Genomic DNA, 18998 nt, shown 5'->3' with positions numbered 1-18998 from the left:
TGTTCACATTTGAAGAAAGGTCTATCTGCTTAACATCACATCTGCTCCCAGCCATCCCTCCCTAGTTATGCTGCTGCTGCTGCTGCTGCTAAGTCACTTCAGTCGTGTCTAACTCAGTATAACCCCATAGACGACAGCCCACCAGGCTCCCCCATCCCTGGGATTCTCCAGGCAAGAACACTGGAGTGGGTTGCCATTTCCTTCTCCAATGCATTAAAGTGAAAAGTGAAAGTGAAGTCGTCCAGTCGTGTCTAACTCTTAGTGACCCCATGGACTGCAGCCCACCAGGCTCCTCCGTCCATGGGATTTTCCAGGCAAGAGTACTGGAGTGGGGTGCCATTGCCTTCTCTGCCCTAGTTATGTTAGGAGCCTGCAAAAGAGCTCCAGAACATCACCTGGTTTCCATTCACTCTTCTGGTGCCCAACTGGGTTCTGCAAAGCTCTTCCCTGTTACAAGCCTGTTTAGCACTCTACTTGCCATAACCATCCTCAATCCCTCTGTCTGGCTTTTCAGACCCTGAGCCCTCCCTACCTGGCTACTCAGTCTATATCCTCCTGTCTCTGAACACTGTCTTCTGATCAGACAATTCTCTGTAATATGCTGGGAACACAGCCATTTCTGGCTCTGGGCTTCTGCCAGTGATTTGCCTTTAGCCAAGAATCCCATTTTTTAAAAAACTTTATTTAAAAAAAATTTTTGGCTGCGTCATGTGGCATGCAGGATCTTAGTTCCCTGACCAGCGATCAAACCTGTGCCCTCTGCGTTGAGAGCACAGTCTTAACTACTAAACTGCCAGGGAAGTCCTGAAGCCCATTTTTTCTCTCCTGTGTGCATAATCAAATTCTCACCCTATGCTGTGACCCAGGTGAAGCTTTACCTTTATCAGGAGGTCTAGCTCTCACAATTCCCAGTCCCCATCACCCATACCTCCCACCTCCCAGTCACTTCTCAGAATTCCTGGCACTTGGTCTCAAGGAAGGGGTTTTGCCCTTGATCATATCCCACCATAAAGTAGAGGCTAATTATCTTGTCTGAGTAGTTTTGTTCCCTGAACTAATCAGGAAACTTCTTGAGGGAGAAGGACTGTTAGACTACTTCTGTATTTCTACAGTGCTTACTTAGCATAGTGTTAAATGCTCTAAGTACATATTATCTAGGTACTGAAAATATTTTTCAGATTTTGAAAAAGGCCAGTGAATAGCAGTCCTGCAAAAAATGACTCTAAAAAATACAGACCAGACAAGCCTAGTCCAACAGTGCAAGAGATCTGACAGCACAACCATGGCAAACCACAAGCTTCACAGACCATACACCAAACAACAATAATTTAAAGAGCAGTAAGGGAGCATGCATTGGAGAAGGAAATGGCAACCCACTCCAGTGTTCTTGCCTGGAGAATCCCAGGGATGGGGGAGCCTGGTGGGCTGCCATCTATGGGGTCGCACAGAGTTGGACACGACTGAAGCGATGTAGCAGCAGCAGCAGTAGGGAGCAGGGAGGGATAGAGGAATAGAGAGATTTATATACACTGGGAAACTGATCTCACAGTTTCCTGGCTTGGAATGCTGTGTAATTTTGTTTCTATTGTGGAGGTTCCTACTACCATTTGGCAGACTCTAAGGATGCATACAAAAAAGCCAATCATAGCACCTATCTTATGACTAAATTTAAAACCAGACCGACTCAGCTGTTTTTGCTTGTAATAAATTCCTATCCTGCCCTTACTTTTTTTTTTTTTTTACATAGGAGGGAATAGATAAACACTCAGGAAACACCTGCAAATAAAATTTATAGCTGATTCCATTCTCTGTGCCATTGGCTAAGCTGGCAATGTTAGAAAAATGCACAGTTCTAGATGACTAAGAATAACTAGCTTTGCTGTCTCACTTACCAGACACTGTAGCAAATATTCCAGTATTCCTGGGCTAAGTAAACCAATACTTGCAGGACCTAGACAAATGCAACAAACACTGGATATAATTAAATGTGTCACATTATTTGAATTGGTAACTAAGACCAACAAAATCATAGAACTCTTTCATCTAGTTAAAATTTATAAACTGTGTATATATGTATATATTAGATTCAATATCTTATGAGCTTAGCCTTTTGTTATTTTTAATTTTTAAAGCAAATAAGGAGAGTTTTTTTTTTAATCTTGGTATATGCTTTATTCTCAAAATTGATAAGATACTAAAATTTATAAACAAATGCAAATGGCTACATATATAACCAAGACAAATTTGGAAAAAAAGAAAGCAAAGTTGAAGAATTCATGTTACTACTCATCTGCATCTTGGAATATGTATAATTATGGCTGATTTCTGTTGCTGTATGACAAAACATTGTAAAAATTAAAAAAAATTTTTTTTAATTAAAAAATAAAGATCCTGCGCCTGTACTCAGCAAGGTATAATTAAAAAAGAAACTTATCAGTAGAGGTCCATTATCAGAAGAGACTTTGGGGAGAGACATTTTTACCAAAAAAAATAAATAAATAAATAAAAGAAAGAAAAGTATTTCTTGTATTAATAGGAAAATTCTTTGTTTTAAATTTCCATCTTCCCCTTAGTGTCAAACAACTTAAGGTTTTCCTTGGGGGAGCTTCCCAGAGTTACCTGCTAGTTTCTCTGCCAAGCAGCCTAGGACTGCAGATGTGTTCCTGTGTTTGGCAGGATGACCTGAGTCCTGGCAAGCTACTTCTCCATTTAGGTTGAGAATTTCAGTCAATTTTTGGAGTGCATCCTAAAAACAATAACATACAAGTGGATCTGATAAATGTATGACTTAGGCTTTTTATCCCCAAGGTAATTCTTTGACACGAAAGTAATAACCAGGTGTTAAATTAACTCAGAATTACCATGCAAACATGATAAAATATACCCAAAGGATAACATTATTGATGGGAAATATTATTTGATAAATCTGAAAGTTTTCTTATATGAATTTCTAGATAACATTTCACTCAAAATGTACCAGTTGTATCAAATATATGCTATATACTCTTGGGTCATTAAACAGACTAAATCCACCCAATGCCAATATGATTGATAACAATAGGGCCTAGTGATATTGAAGTAGAAAGTTCCTTAAAAAATATATTTTTTTAAATCAATCGAGAACAAATATCATCAGAATTTTTAAGGCAAATTATAATAGAAACCTCCTATAAGACTAGGCAAAGGTCAATTCATCAGTGACAAGATCAAAGACTTTTTCCCTTTGTCCATGTTTTTCCATGTTGGGCCTAAATATGTGGGGCTTAGACAAATGAAAGATGCCAGAATCCAAAATTTTTAAGAAAGGGTTCCATAGACCATATGGAATAAGGCATTGAAAATTTGATACTTTTGTTCTAACTTGGAATAATCAAAATTATGCCAATATACCAATATTAAGACTCAAAAGTGTTTTTGGTATAATAGTTTTTTTCTCTTAATAGAAAATATTTAAAGAAAGTTTTGTCATGAGGAACTTGTTTAGAGAGAGAATCAGCTTAGCAATTGAACATTCCCTTCAAATTTCAAAGAATGCCATTATAGATACCTGGGTTGGACCCGTACACTCTTACAGAAAAACCCAAATGAACTTTTTGGCCAACCCAATATAAATGCTCCCATTTTTGACATTTTAAAAATTTTAAACTAAAGTTTTTGAGTAAGCTAGTTATAGAGGATGTAACAATTCATAGGTAATAAAAAACATGTTTATACAATGAAATTAATATTAAATAAAACAGACTCAAAATACTATATATAAAGAGGAAATGCATTATACCAAATGTTCTTTGTGGTAATTCATCCTGTGTTTAAGCACAGATGTCAGTTTCATAAAAGATAATTAACTTACTTTAGTGGGCAATGGACATTCATCTAGTAATAATGTTATAACAGCTGGTCCCAGTGGATCTTCCAATGGAATAACTCTAATTAAAGACTGGACAACGTCTAACCATCCTTCATCTAAGAGCAAATCAAGAAGATTATATGATAAAGTCTCTATTTTTAAACTGTGGAAATATATAACTTATAACACAAGATGACTTCACATTAAAATAGAACCACTCCTGGAGAATAGAAACATCCTATAGCTTCTAAGCAGCTAGTATCTGTCATGGACATAGTCATCAATTGCTGGTTATCATGGTAGAAACAAAAATCCTAATTTACAGGAATCTGGTGATTTAGGGGTATCTTTATTTGAAGAAAATTCAAGCTATGTTTCTGGGTTCTCAAATTATGATTAAAAGTTTCCAGCCTTTATTTATGACACAGGAGTTAACTGAGAAAATTAAGTATCTAAAACAGTTGGCTCTATTTTCTGAATGACATTTAGAAAATTGAGGAACAAAAATTTATCTTCCTCATTCTAGAAGAGTTATAGTCAAAGATCTGTCAGTGCCAAAATAATTTTAATAATTCCAGTGAGATAAAACCATTACTAAAAGATGCAGTATATACTCAGAATACAATACAGTGCTTTTAATTATTGCCCTTGTGCAGGAAAATTTCCATAGACTAAGGGCTTTTTTCCTCATCATGTATGTTAAGTATTTCTGAAGTATTTTTTTTTAAGTGGCTACATTTCTTCATGATCATTAATTAATCAATTAGGAATACTTTTTAAAAACTTAAAAAATACCTGTTTCTGCCATTTCGTGCAATGTAATCATTGAATAGGGAGGTTCCTGATCACTGAAAAATAAACATTCAAGACATCAAACTTGAAGAAATAAGAAATGACAATTTCAAATAGAAGTTCAAACTGGAAGTATGGGGGGTAGAAAGAGAAAGAAAGGAACACGAGTGAATGTAGAGAAAGATGGAGGAGACAACCAGAGCTATAATCTTTAAGGACAAATGCACACCACATGTACTTATTTCCAAGGTCACTGTCCATGACAGCCCACAAACATGAACAAAATGGGCAGAAAAGCACGTGAAAGGATTACCGTGTGGCCTGAAGTCAAAACACAGGACTAATACTGAGAGCCAGAGCCCACTTTCAGTTTTACCTCTAATAGCCCAATGCCAATAGAGACAAGGCAAGGAGACCAACATCATCTTCCTCATACATACCTCAAGAAGTGTCAGGAAGGCAAATGCAATCCCAAATGAGGACTTACAGAAACAAGGGCCTACATAACATCTTCGTTTTTAGGTGGTGTTCTGGTAAATATAATTATATGCTTAAACTTCATAAAATGAGGTTAGAAGGAAAAGAAACCAAACTTAATTAGTCATTGCTCTAAAATGGCATTTTCCCCTTAATTCAGTGGATTTTCAAACTGTGATCTCAGGAATTCAAAGAGATGCTTTAGGGGAAATTTAAAAATGGAGGAAATATATTCCATCAAACTGATCATCTGATTATTTAAAGAATATACTCACTGCTTATATTCACAGAGCCATATATTGTGGCTCTCTGTTTCACTGTGAAAAAAGAAAAAAAAAAACAACTATTGTCTTCAATCATTTAATCCTCAGAATAACCTTGCAATATGGGAATTACTAAGTTCATGTCAGGTACTCATTAGGTGCCAGTGTTGGACGCATCCTATTCCTTTTCAAAACAAGGGAAAATTCTTATTAAAAATATTGTATTAAATGATATAACTAACTAATACAAACACTGCTCTGGGGCAATCTGGCAATAATGAAATTAAGTATGCATATATTCACCAATGTTAGAGAAATAATTACACAGGTGCATATGAGGCTATTTGCTGCAATGCTATTTGTACGAACAAAAATTCAGAAGTAGTAACCTAAGTGACTGTCACCACACTATTGCGTAACAAAATATAGTGCTTTTGAGCATACAACAGAATACTCCGTAGCAGTCTCAAACACAATGTTGAGAGGAACTAAAACCAAAGAGATTTCTCTAATCGTTAACTAAATTTTAAAAATCATATACAAAACAATATATATAAGCTTCCTACACAGACATAAACATATGTCAGGCAGATTAGAAGAACATGCCTTAAATTCAGAAGAATGGTTACCCGCTGATGTTTGGACGTGGGAGGTAAAAAGGGACATTGTGATTAGGGAAGGGCAAAATAATAAAAATGACAAGGTCAGTGACCAGTAAGGAATATGAGTACCTGAATTCTATACAGACACACTTAAAGGACACACACATCCCTACCCTCAAACAAACAATATAAAGACCTCCCTAGTGGTCCAGAGGTTAAGAATCCACCTTGCAGTGCAGGGGCTGTGGGTTTGATTCCCAGTTGGGGAACTAAGAGCCCACATGCCACTGGGCAACTAAGCCCGTGGGCCGAAACAACTAAGACCCAATGCAGCCAAACAAATAAAACATAAATATTATATATAAAAAAAGAAGATGACAAAAATTCTTTGTGAAATAGAAACAGCAGGAACTTGTGGCGGGAGGCAAATGCTAAAACCATAAGATCACTAAGCTCTGGGCCAGGAACTAGACAGAGGTCACCAGGAGCTTTACGTCTGCAAGGCAGGTAAAGGGGACCAAAGCCCCACTGTTGCAAAGGATGGAGCAGATTTACCAAATCAAGTGGGAACAGCATTCCCCTCTCAGTGAAAGGAGTTGAAAAGCTCTAAATAGTAGCCTGAGCTGCAGCTGACATAAAGTTTCAAGTCTCCAGTGACAGAAAAAGGCAGAGAAAGCCAGGCAGCAGGACCTGGGCTTCCTAGAGTGGGGAGGGACCTCAGAACCACCACTTTTAGGTTCAGTTGTAGACAGAAGGCCCCTGGGCCCCAGATGGAGACAACAAAAGTAACAGAGAGAAAGGGAGAAAAAGAGAGAGAACACACACACACACACACAGAAAAAACTTCCATCGAGAGGAGCCTGCAAATTAAAATTCCAAAGTCATGAGAATAAGTCATCAGCAATCTGAGGATATAATACCAAGAAAAAAAAGCAAAAGAGTTGAACTTCAGAATGATTTTTAAATTAAGTATATATTTCAAGTGTATTTCCTATAGCAACGCTCTCATTATGCCATTAGAAACCATGCTGTCCTCTCAAATCAAGGTCATTCTCTTGTAAGTAACAAGAGGACAACAATAAATATTAAGATTGCTTTATAAATGTGATATCTGCATACATCCTTTTACACATATTCTTACTTAGCCCATCTGACTTGTCTTTGAAGTTTAGTTTTAATAGCCTTATAAACTTTGTAGGTTAGCAAATTCTTTTCTCTATAGCAGTTTCTTAAAAAAAAAAAAAGCTCTGTAACTATGTTTACAAACTCTCTGAACCTGATTTTGCCATTATGTTCTCCAACATGTCCCTTTATAGTTGTTCTGCCAAATTTTTCCATTTTCAGAAGAGTTTTCACTGTAATTCAGTAAAAACAGGTTTAAGGTAAAAGTTACCCTATTATTCAAGTGTACACTACTTGCCTCATAAGTCCACTTATAATGTGTAATACTGTTCTGAAGCTTAGAAATAAAGCTCCTGCTTTGCCCCTAACACTCTCTTAACCACCCTATAAAAAATATGTCGAAGTCTATTCTGTACCTGTTTTCCCAATGGGCTTAAATAAGACTGCTGTGGTTTACTTCCTTATTTGGGAAGGACAATTTTTCATTACAATTTCACAGCATGCTTTAAATGTCACCATGAAAAAACTTTACATAACAGTTTCTAGACCTTTGCTTGAATTTAGATGATGTATATGGCACAGATTTATATTAAATATATTTCCTATAAACATATTAAAATGATATTAAATTCAGATACCAGAACTACTTCAAAGACAGGTTTTAATAAACTTAGGAAGGCCTTTCTGAGATGGTTACGGAGCATATTTGTAAGAATATTTCCTAGCATGCTCTATAGCAGAAAGAAAATGTGTAAAATAAATTTATTTCTATGAGGACAAAAAAAACCCCTCAAAATAATATGCACAGGTATATCTTGCTTTATGCTATCATTTTTCAGGAACTAAACAAAACTGTTTTCTCATAAATGTGATTATCAATATTTAGATACTTAAATATACTGGCAGACCCTGAAGCAAAAAGAACCCAGACAGAACTTAAAAAAAAAAAAATCTATCCTCTATTGAGGACATGTTGTGTACAAGGCACCATTTGTATCTGTGCTCAGCCACGTCCTGACTCTTTTTGAACCATGGACTGCAGCCCACCAGGCTCCTCTGTCCATGGAATTCTCCAGCCAAGAATACTGGAATGGGTTGCCATTTCCTTCTCCAGGGGATCTCCCTGACACAGGTATAGAACCTGCGTCTCTTGTGTCTCCTGTATAGGCAGGTGGATTCTTTACCACTAGCGCCACCTTACTAGATTATTTATATATATTTTCTCATGATAATCCTTGTCAGAAAGGTATTATTTTCTTTTCATAGATGAGGAACCTGAGGCTTAAAGAAGTGATTTGCTCAGTGTCATGTAGCTAGTCAAGGGGCTGGGCCAGAATCTGAACCTTTGTTCACTACAGTTCTAAAACTTACTGCTACTTTCTGTGCTATACGGTTGAGTTAAAGTACTTCTTTCAACTTGAACAATGCCCTTTAATCTCAGTTATTCAACCTGGGATTTTGCACTTAGACAAAGCAGGGGAAGAAACAAAACAGGGTGCAGGTGTGTCCTGCCGTTTCTTTCAATTTCCAAGTTTCCCAAATGGATCTAGGAGCATCATCTAAGGGATATAAGAGGTAAAAGAGGGAGGATAGAAACTCTCCTTGACCTACGTCCTTTCATTGCCAACAAAAGTTGTGTGCAGTTACATTCTTGGTACCGTGGGGTCGCAAAGAATCGGACATGACTGAGCGACTGAACTGAATGTTCTTGGTAAAACAAATTATCTTGAATCTCCAGTTAGTACAGCAGATAGCCAAGCAAGATAAGAGTGAGTCTTCACAAAACCATTTCCTCTTGTAGGTTTCAACACAAACTCACTCTATATTGACTACATTCCCCAATAGAGATCAAAGCTTTCATAGGTGTATTCTGCTACAGAAATGTTTAGACATTTCCAGACTGGAGTAGATATTAGCAAGTAAAATGATCAAACCTTATAATTTACTCTCATGAGAAATGAAATAGTCTCCCCCTATGAGTAATGAGGCTTGGCAGATATATCTTAATGCACTGAAGAAGTCCAAGAGTTATGATTCCTGGCATAAGGCTTTTCATTAGATAGGAGGTGATCATGAGCCAGATACTTACTTATCTACAAGAGTCCGTATGACTGCCAGTGTGTCCAGCACTAGCCCGTCTACGTTTTGTTTTTTTCTCCTTGGCTCATGAGGTCCTCGGCCTCTCCTTGGTGGCCGAACAGGGTCCCGGGGCTGGCTCCTCATGTCAGTGGTGGGTACTGCGCTGTTATCGGCCTGTTGCTGCTGGGTGTCAACACTGTCTTCTGCTCCACTGTCGTCTCGGCAGATACAGGAATTGCCCATGGTCGCAGTGGCACCTCTAGTCCCCAGGAAGCGGGCTATGTGCTCCTCAAGAGTCAACAGCAGACCCTGGCCAAGGCTTCTGCTTACTAAGAACACGGCCCAACCAAAGACAATCATTTAGATAGTTTTCAGTTTTCCAAGTACTGTTTTCATAATCTGGAGTTGAGGAACTTGCATCCTATTTGTTTTTAACAACTGAATGCTGAAGAAAGTTGCAGAGTTGATCTCCAACATTATCAATTATAAGGAATCCTGGTCATCCAGTGGCAGTTCTAAAAGAGAAAAGGAAAATGAGTCAAAGGTTTCTTGGCTACTCAATTACTCAAACTTTCCTAGTTTGATTTTATAGATATTAGGACTACAGTGAAGAATCATCTTTGGTTATTTTTATAGGCTTCTGATGCAAAGAGATGTCTTTATGTAAGAATTAACAACCAGTGATTTCTTTTCATCATTACAGTATAAAGTTGGTTGCTAAACCACATCCTTGTAAACTACAGGCGTTACAATAGATTTTTTTTTAATGTATGTTTCTATCCATATAGAAATACATTAGAAGAATGTATGCAATTGCTTTAAGGGCTCCTTTTGTGGATTAAAAAAAAAACACTGTATTTTTTGAGTGTATGAGAAAATTTAATATATTTCAAATAAAATATCTAATTACAAATGTCTGTTGTTTAAAAAAAGTTATGATACAATGTGATAGCACCCACTTGATAACAAGAATAATACAAGGATAGAGTGTTCAGTGTTCCCTTTAAATGACCAAACTGCATAGATTTCCCATTTGGAGGACACTTGAGAATTCACAGAGATAACACAAGTAGTTACAAAGTTTTTCCTTTATGAAAGCAAGACTTTGGGGGAAGGTCAATATATATCACAAGGTTACATTTTTCACAATGATAAGCTTGCTGCACATGTCTGCTGCAAGGTTAAGAATAGGGAAGCACCAATGACTCGATGGACTTGAGTCTGAGTGAACTCCGGGAGTTGGTGATGGACAGGGAGGCCTGGCGTGCTGCGATTCATGGGGTCGCAAAAAGTCGGACACGACTGAGCGACTGAACTGAACTGAATGATCTTTGTCTGAAAATACTAAGCACCAGGCTACCAGGCACCAGGTTAGCACTGGGAGAATAAAGAACAAGATACAGTCCCCACCCTCCAGAAATTTGTGGATGGCCATTCTCATCCCACACAGCATGTTTATCATTAAAAAAAAAAAAAAAAAGCCTAATGATAGAGTCAGCCCTTCATTAAGTTGAGAAAATCTGGTTAGGTGTAAAAGGAAGTAAAGATTTGGAAGCAGGAGACTTAACACACTAGCAAAGGATGAAAACAAAATCATGTGGAGACTTGAAGACCAGGACCTGTAAGGACACTAACAGACACATAAGGATTAGAGACTGGTATGGAGTCTCTATGCAACATTTGCTATTTACAAATAAATCCTATCTTGAGCAATGGCTTCGGGATAGATATAAATATTAATAAAATAACTTGGTGGGATTAGAAGCAAGAGAAAACTTGTTTCTGTTATTTTGGACAGATTTGCAGCAAATTCTTTCAAATATTTGCCCAGTTTAATTACTACTCATAAGAAAAAAAATGGAAGGAAAAAAGTAGATGGAGATAAAAATACTTTATATATATAATACTTAATCTAATGTAATATGTAGAGAGAGGGGGAGGGGCAGGGGAGGGGAAGAAGGGGAGAGGAGAGGCAATGGATAGACATTATCTCCCTCCAGAGTACCAAGACAGCAACAGCTGAGCCAAGTATAAGCCCACAGATGTTCTTGGTTCTTCCAAAAGAGTCAGGCCATCTTCAAAATTTGGAGATTGTACTGTAAAGGATGTGACTGAAGCATAGGTAGGAGAGTGATGCATGGATTCGGCTGAAAATAACCTTTTAAAAGAGAACACAGTGAGAGTTCCCTGATAGTCTAGCAGTTAGGATTCAGTGCTTTCACTGCTGTGGCCCAGGTGCAACCCCTAGTCAGGAAATAGATACTACAAGGTGTGTGATGTGACCAAACATAAATAAATAAATAACAAAATAAATAAAAGAGAACACACTCTAAACCAGCAAAGAGTGCAAGTAATACCATACCATTCCCATCACTGCAAGGATGGGAGTGATTGTGAGGAAAGCAGTGGATTAAAAAGACGTTTGTAGACATGGAAAACCAGTGGTAAAGTATGAGTCATGATACACATGTGATGTGATGAATTAACTATCCAAGTAGAGGGACTGAGATTCCTATCACAATCACAAGATTCCTCCCCATATTTGAAAATTCCAAAAGGATAAAAAATTTTAATTTAAAAATAAATATATAAGGAAAATAAGAAGTTTGTTGGATCTCAAATTCTTAAACTTTATTCCATCCAAATTATTTTTGCTAAGGCTTAAACTGAATGTAGAATAATTCATGCACATTTCTATTTAGTACATTTCAAAGCAAATGGAAGAAATGGGTATCGGTATTTCTAAAAATCTGACTAATTTGGAAGAATTATATGTGGTGATTTTTTTTTTTTTTCCTATTCCCAAATTGAACTGAAGTATAGTTCAGGTCAATTTCTTCCAAAAGAGTCAGTTTCTTTAAATGCCCTAGAAAATGATGTCAGCTATAAAATTTGTTAAGGGAAGGAAATGTAAAAAAAAAAAAAGATTATATTTTCAATATTTTAAAACCAAAGACTTTGTTTTTTTAAGAACTAGCTATAAAGACCAGGTGCAAAGAAGTTAATTAGGTGGGAGAAGCCATGAGGCATTTCAAAGGAAAGACTATGAAACAAACAAGGAAAAAAAAATAAGAGCTGTTATCTTCAAATTTTTTAGCCATGATCTTTAAATGAGCATACCGAGTGCTCTTGAAGGTTAAAGCCAAAAGCAGGACAATTAAGTGAACATAGTGTATGATCTTTCAGATTTATTCAGGACTAAAACATGGATAGCTTTTCATCTGGAAAAGCATCACTCACGACACTTCTCAGAGACTAAACTGTGAATACTTTAGGCAAAGGACTGAGTGGTGAAGCTAAACAATCACACTTTATACAGCCCTGTTTTATCTCATTCCAAAAAGCATTATGTGGTTCACTTTCTACAGATCATTGTTTTAAGACAGCAACATTCAGTCTACCATCTCATACAGGACACCAGAGGCCACCTACAGTACAGGGCACAGGTTTTGCAGTCAGTCCGGGCGCAGGTCCCAGCCCTGCAATACTTACAGCTATGCATTCTAATTACGCTGACTACTGACACACTTCAAAACATGGAAGATAGTAACAGTTCTTACACCTCACAGTAGTTCTGTGAGGACTACTTGGAACAGTACCTGTAAAACACGGCATGGTGCCCAACACTTAAAAGGATCCCCACATGCAAGATGTTATTATCAAATGCATACACAGCTAATCAGAAGTAACCAAATAATCTGGGAGTTGGGGGCTAGGAATAAGACCTGTCTTAATTATGAGGACTAAGATAACTAACAAACTCACCTTTTATAGAACTCATCTACACTGCACTGAAACGATGTTTATTTATCTGTATATTTTGGGAAAAAAACCTTGGAAAAGAATGTAGCTTAACAATCAACCCCAAAGGTGATGGGCATTAAAATTACTTAGGTGCCTCTTAAAATACCAAGTCCTGGTTCTACTCCAAATAGGCAGCATCTGAATTTCTAGGATGTGTTTTTCTTAAAGGCTCCTCAGATGATTCTGATGGTGGCCATGTCTGGAAATCACTGTGCTATGGAACCTAACACAAAAACTGGGACTGTACACAGGACCTCCTGCCTGAGTGAAGGAACAAACTGGGAACACTAAAGAGTGATTCTTCTGGGGTCTAAAAAGTGAATCTCCTTTTCCAGAGAAATGAACTGAGGCTATCTTTGAATATACTCTTTTGGAGAAGTCAGTCAAAAACCCACCAGAATATAGTTACATCTAGTATGGATGATGTACAGTACATGTCAACACAATGGAGGAAGCAGTCCCCTGTACTTCCCATCACAGCCCCCTATGAAGCATCATACTGAACCACGATGGTACGCTGCTTATGGGTAATGTTATTCAAGGCCTGACAGATGTCATGGGATGGAAAAATGAGTAAGACTAGAGATTATGTAAAGGCAACACACTGATGACACCACCCTTATGGCAGAAAGTGAAGAGGAACTAAAAAGCCTCTTGATGAAGGTGAAAGTGGAGAGTGAAAAAGTTGGCTTAAAGCTCAACATTCAGAAAACGAATATCATGGCATCCGGTCCCATCACTTCATGGGAAATAGATGGGGAAACAGTGGAAACAGTGTCAGACTTTATTTTTCTGGGCTCCCAAATCACTGCAGATGGTGACTGCAGCCATGAAATTAAAAGATGCTTGCTCCTTGGAAGGAAAGTTATGACCGACCTAGATAGCACATTCAAAAGCAGAGACATTACTTTGCCAACAAAGGTCCGTCTAGTCAAGGCTATGGTTTTTCCTGTGGTCATGTATGGATGTGAGAGTTGGACTGTGAAGAAGGCTGAGCACCGAAGAATTGATGCTTTTGAACTGTGGTGTTGGAGAAGACTCTTGAGAGTCCCTTGGACTGCAAGGAGATCCAACCAGTCCATTCTGAAGGAGATCAGCCCTGGGATTTCTTTGGAAGGAATGATGCTAAAGCTGAAACTCCAGTACTTTAGCCACCTCATGTGAAGAGTTGACTCATTGGAAAAGACTCTGATGCTGGGAGGGATTGGGGGCAAGAGGAGAAGGGGATGAGAGAGGATGAGATGGCTGGATGGCATCACTGACTCTATGGACGTGAGTCTGAGTCAACTCCGGGAGTTGGTGATGGACAGGGAGGCGTGGCGTGCTGCGATTCATGGGGTCGCAAAGAGTCGGACATGACTGAGTGACTGATCTGATCTGACATACTTCACCTTAACTTTTAAGACTACTTAGGTCGCTGGGAGTTGGACATGACTGAGCAACTTCACTTTCACTTTTCACTTTCATGCACTGGAGAAGGAAATGGCAACCCACTCCAGTATTCTTGCCTGGAGAATCTCAGGGACAGGGCAGCCTGATGGGCTGCCGTCAATGGGGTCGCACAGAGTTGGACACGACTGAAGCGACTTAGCAGCAGCAGCAGCATTAGATGGTCAAGTTAGTTTTGAAACAAAACAAAAAATCTAGTAATATAATTTAAATATATACAACTATCAGATCTGCAACTGTGGCAACCATCAACTGATTTCATGATGGATGAAATTATTTTCTGATAGATGAAATGGCACTGGATGCCATTACTTAGTAGAAATACTTCTCCTACCATCTAAATGGTAATGCTTTTAAAATCATCTCAGTGTTCATAACCATTTTGCTGAAAGGACCTAATTACAATCAAACATTTCCTTTGCAAATCTACTTCTCTGAAGTGCAGTATTATTTTTATCCTCCCCTTTGAAAAAAAGAAAATAAAGGCTATTCTTTCCATCTCAGTATCATTTATGACTTATTCTCCATTTTATATATTTTAAAGCTGCTCTGAGAGGGGGAAAAAATCAAACTTGGGCTCTCAGTAAGGTTAGTGTTAAAGCAGTGAGGGCTGGTACTCAAAATACAGACCTCTACCATCATAAACAGCTCACCACAAAGACATCTGCCAACTGGTCTAACCCTCTCTAACAATGGTCCAGGAATCAATGATTCATCTATTCAAATATTTGCTTGAATTCAATCATAATACAGCTTAGTGACTTTAAGAACATTTTCTTTTCTCTGAAAAATAAAATCTCAGGACTATGCTGCCAAGAAAGGAGAGGCTGGTTAAATGAAGGAAGAAAAACCAAACTTTGGGCATAAAATTACTATTGCTGTCATTTTCACCTTATTGTTCCAAAATAGTGAATGCAGCGCTTTTTTCCAGTCCACCCCACAGAGGCTAAATTGTACAGCATGAACAATAACAACATATAATACACTGGAAATCTTAATGATTTTCTCTTCTTAAACACTGTTTTGGAATTTTCTCCTAAGACAGTGAATGCATTTACAAGTGATAGCTTCTAGTGTCATGTTTACTATGCTCTTCCAATATTTCATTATGAAAAATTTCAAACATACAGCAAAGTAGGATTTTACAGTGTATACCTATATACCCACCACCTGGATTCTACTATTTACATTTTACTGTACTTGCTTTATCACATCTGTATACACCTTTATCCATCATCAATCCACCTTTTTTTTTCTTGATGCATTTCAAAGGCATCTATGTACTTCCCCCTTAAAAAAATCAGCATGTATATCACTAACTGGCTTCAATATGTTTTCAGGTTACATTTACATAAAATGTACAGTTCTTAAGCATGTAGGTGCTGAACTCTGTCTACTGCATATACCTGTATAACCCTATCAAGATAGGGAAGCTTACCCCATACATTTGCTTTTAAAATATCCTGCTGGACACTCCAAAGACCACAATTTTCTTGTGTTTAAATGGGAGGTCAATATGTAAAACTTGGAGGTCAACGAGATTATTTGGTAGCAAAATAAATAGGTAAGAAAGATGTATTGTATATCAAGAGTACACTTGCCATTTGAAACATAAACCACCTGAGGACATTTTAACAAGGGCATGTTTTGCCTCTAGAATCTAAGATATCTCAGAGGAAAGGGAAGGGAAAGATTGTGAAATATTTGGTTGGCACTTCACTTTTCCCCCAAAAGGAAGGGCAGCTCTGATATTTTTACATGCCACTCAGGTGTTGAAAACTATTTGTCTGCAGTGGCACTGGGCACTTGAGGTTTAAGTCACATAAGGTATTCTTATCCGCTGGATTGTAACTTTCAAGTTGTCTGGGAAAAGCACTGAATGATTCTAATACTTCTCTTGTGCACTGAGGTTGGCTTAAGAAAGTGCATTTTTGAGGGAAAAGTAGACAATTTTTTTGGTTGAACTGTTGGAGGAGTACTTAGGGTAGGACAGAGTAAGGGATTACCAAAAGCAAATGAGAGTAAAAAGGAGAGAGGTGAAAAAAAATAAGGAGAAATGAATAATCCTGCCTGGTCTTAAAGGCTGAAAAATTTGCCTTGGACCCAAAAAGGAAACGCTAAGGAAGAACTGAGGTAAGTGCTAATGATAGCTGCCATCCAGAGGAGAAAAACAAATGTAATACTCCATACTATGGGGGATTTTCACCTCCAGAAGACCAAATAACAGGAAATAATATAGATGTGTCATCCAAACACGATTCACAAATCTGAAAAGATTCTTCTGTTATAGAAAACTCTTTGCTGCTAAGAAAAGCAAACAAAAAGTAAACAGCATGGATAGCAACACCTTTCTCAATGAAATCCACTTAAAATGGGGTCTGAAACACTCAGTTACACACTTGACTGTTTATCTACTGGAACCTAAGAGAAAAAGTGTTAGTTGTTCAGGTGTGTCCGACTCTTTGCGACCACGTGGACTTGTAGCCCATCTAACAGATACTCAATAAGTATTTTAAGTGAATTCATTCTAAAATCTGTAAAAAGTATTCTTTGAAAAGCTGAGAACACATCACTCAATAAATATGAATCCAATGCTAATATGCCAGGCACAGAGCAAAGATGAAAAAAGGTCCCTCATACTTTTCTTAAAGGGATGAAGGGCAGCCACAGACAACAGAGTGCACAATCCATAATACAGCACCTGCCATAGAAGCCCATGCATATAGTGTCAGGTCCACCAGAAGGAAGCCTCTCACTCCACCATTTTTCCAGTGGAAAAAGAACTTAGTGAACATGCAAGTATCTGTACCAGCAAGTTTTTAAGTGACTATATACATTAGCCTTGGCAACTGGGGAATGAAGGATTTAGATCTGCACTGCAACACATTCATGTCTTAAATGATAAGCCAAAATATTGTTGGTACATATACCACTGACCATGCAGTTGAAAGGTTAACCGAAAGTCCATAAACTTAGTTGATGAAGATAATGGTAACGCTAATGAAAAATAAATAAAAAGAGGAAGCACAATGAAAAACAAAGATCAATTCAAGACAATACTAATGGTAACTCCCAAATAAGCACCTTTCCTGAATATTCTAAGAATTCCTATTCTGCACATGACATGGTAAGAAGCTTGTGTTGCTGCCAAGTGTCTCACGACAGTGCTTTCTGGGAAAACAAGGTATCAGAGACAACATTATGCTAGTTTTGGTTCATGAACATCATGGTTTAGTGACCTGGTAAATTATTAATAACTAGCCTTTAGGTGCAGGTAAGTATGAACAACTATGAAGCAATAAGAATTGAAAAAAAAAGAGCACATTTTCAACAAGGCGGGGCAGGATAGGAGACATACTCTGAGAATCATTGCATTAAAGGAGCACAGAAAAGGAAACTTAATTCTTTAGGAGGTAGAAAGGGTAAAGGAAAAAAAAACAAAACAAAAAACTAACACTGAAACATTAAACTGAGGTAATAATAAACCTGTCAAATAAGGTATTTCAAAACTTTCTACTTGATGTATATAAGACCCATGAAATTATGCTTGAAAACTATAATTTCAAGCAATAAGAAAGTTACATGCAGGGTTCATTCCTTAACAAACTTAAGGAGTGTATCAATCCTCTGCTGTCTCTAAATGCATTCTTAGTTTTCCAAAGCTTAGAGAGGGAGAAAGTGGAATGTTCTCCAAGAGTTCACCACTATTTATTAGGTACTATCTCAGTTAGCCTTGTATATATCATAGTTATCTACAGTAAAAAAATGATTTTACATACTGAACCAGCAAGCATTCCCTCTTAAAATGGACATTGAGAGTAAAATAGAACAAATATGTACTTTTTTCTAATCATAAAGATTGGCAAGAAAACTATTTCAAAAGTTTACGTATTGAACAGATAAACCAAAGGGGACATAGTCACTTATTTGCATTCCTACAAAGTTGTGAAAGTCTCCTCCTCAGGTTGTGGCCCAAGTTATAGCATTCACTATTTCTTAACTATTCTGTTTTTCAATTTTATAATTTGAATACCAGGAAAAACTATCCAAATTCAATGGGAAATGCTTTGAAAATGCCCAAATATTTGATGAGAAGCTATATAGTTTACTACCCCACTCCATAACTCTTTTGAAATAGATTACTGGTTCCACTGTGGTTCCCGTCTGTGGTGTCTAATGACTTTTCACTTACTTATGCAACCCTATGACTGTCACATCCTACTTTACAAGAATTCCACCACAAAACAGAAAATTTCCAATTTTAAGTAACATAGGTAAAGTATCTGCCTGCAACATGGGAGACCCAGGTTCGATCCCTGGGTCAGGAAGATACCCTGGAGGAGGGAAGGGTGGCTGCTCACTCCAGTATTCTGGCCTGGAGAAGTTCATGGACAGAGGAGCCTGACAGGCTACAGTCCATGGGGTCGCAAAGAGTCGGACACAACTGAGCGACTTTTACTTTTCACACAAAATGCTAAGTTTTTATTTCCCCTTGATTCTTGGCCAATTTACTAAGTGAAAAGTTATTTTGCTGATGAAGCAGAAAAAGTCCACATAGACTAT

General features: G+C 37.6%; 1 protein-coding gene across 4 annotated transcripts in view; it reads right to left on the bottom strand.

The window, feature by feature from the left end:
• RSPRY1 (ring finger and SPRY domain containing 1) overlaps positions 1 to 18998 on the bottom strand; it is a 37273-nt gene that overhangs the window by 16006 nt on the left and 2269 nt on the right. For all 4 annotated transcript variants that reach the window (XM_006059063.4, XM_006059064.4, XM_025268708.3 and 1 more), the window contains exons 2-6: positions 9193 to 9697; positions 4643 to 4695; positions 3851 to 3963; positions 2620 to 2746; positions 1893 to 1951 (exon numbers count right to left, since the gene is read on the bottom strand). In XM_006059063.4, the coding sequence (XP_006059125.3) occupies positions 1893 to 1951; positions 2620 to 2746; positions 3851 to 3963; positions 4643 to 4695; positions 9193 to 9542 (702 nt within the window). In that variant the 5' untranslated portion in view covers positions 9543 to 9697. The remainder of the gene's footprint in view (positions 1 to 1892; positions 1952 to 2619; positions 2747 to 3850; positions 3964 to 4642; positions 4696 to 9192; positions 9698 to 18998) is intronic.

Source organism: Bubalus bubalis, chromosome 18, assembly GCF_019923935.1.
Source record: "Bubalus bubalis isolate 160015118507 breed Murrah chromosome 18, NDDB_SH_1, whole genome shotgun sequence".
NCBI classification, from domain to species: domain Eukaryota; kingdom Metazoa; phylum Chordata; class Mammalia; order Artiodactyla; family Bovidae; genus Bubalus; species Bubalus bubalis.
This window is presented reverse-complemented; position numbering and strand designations above follow the sequence as displayed.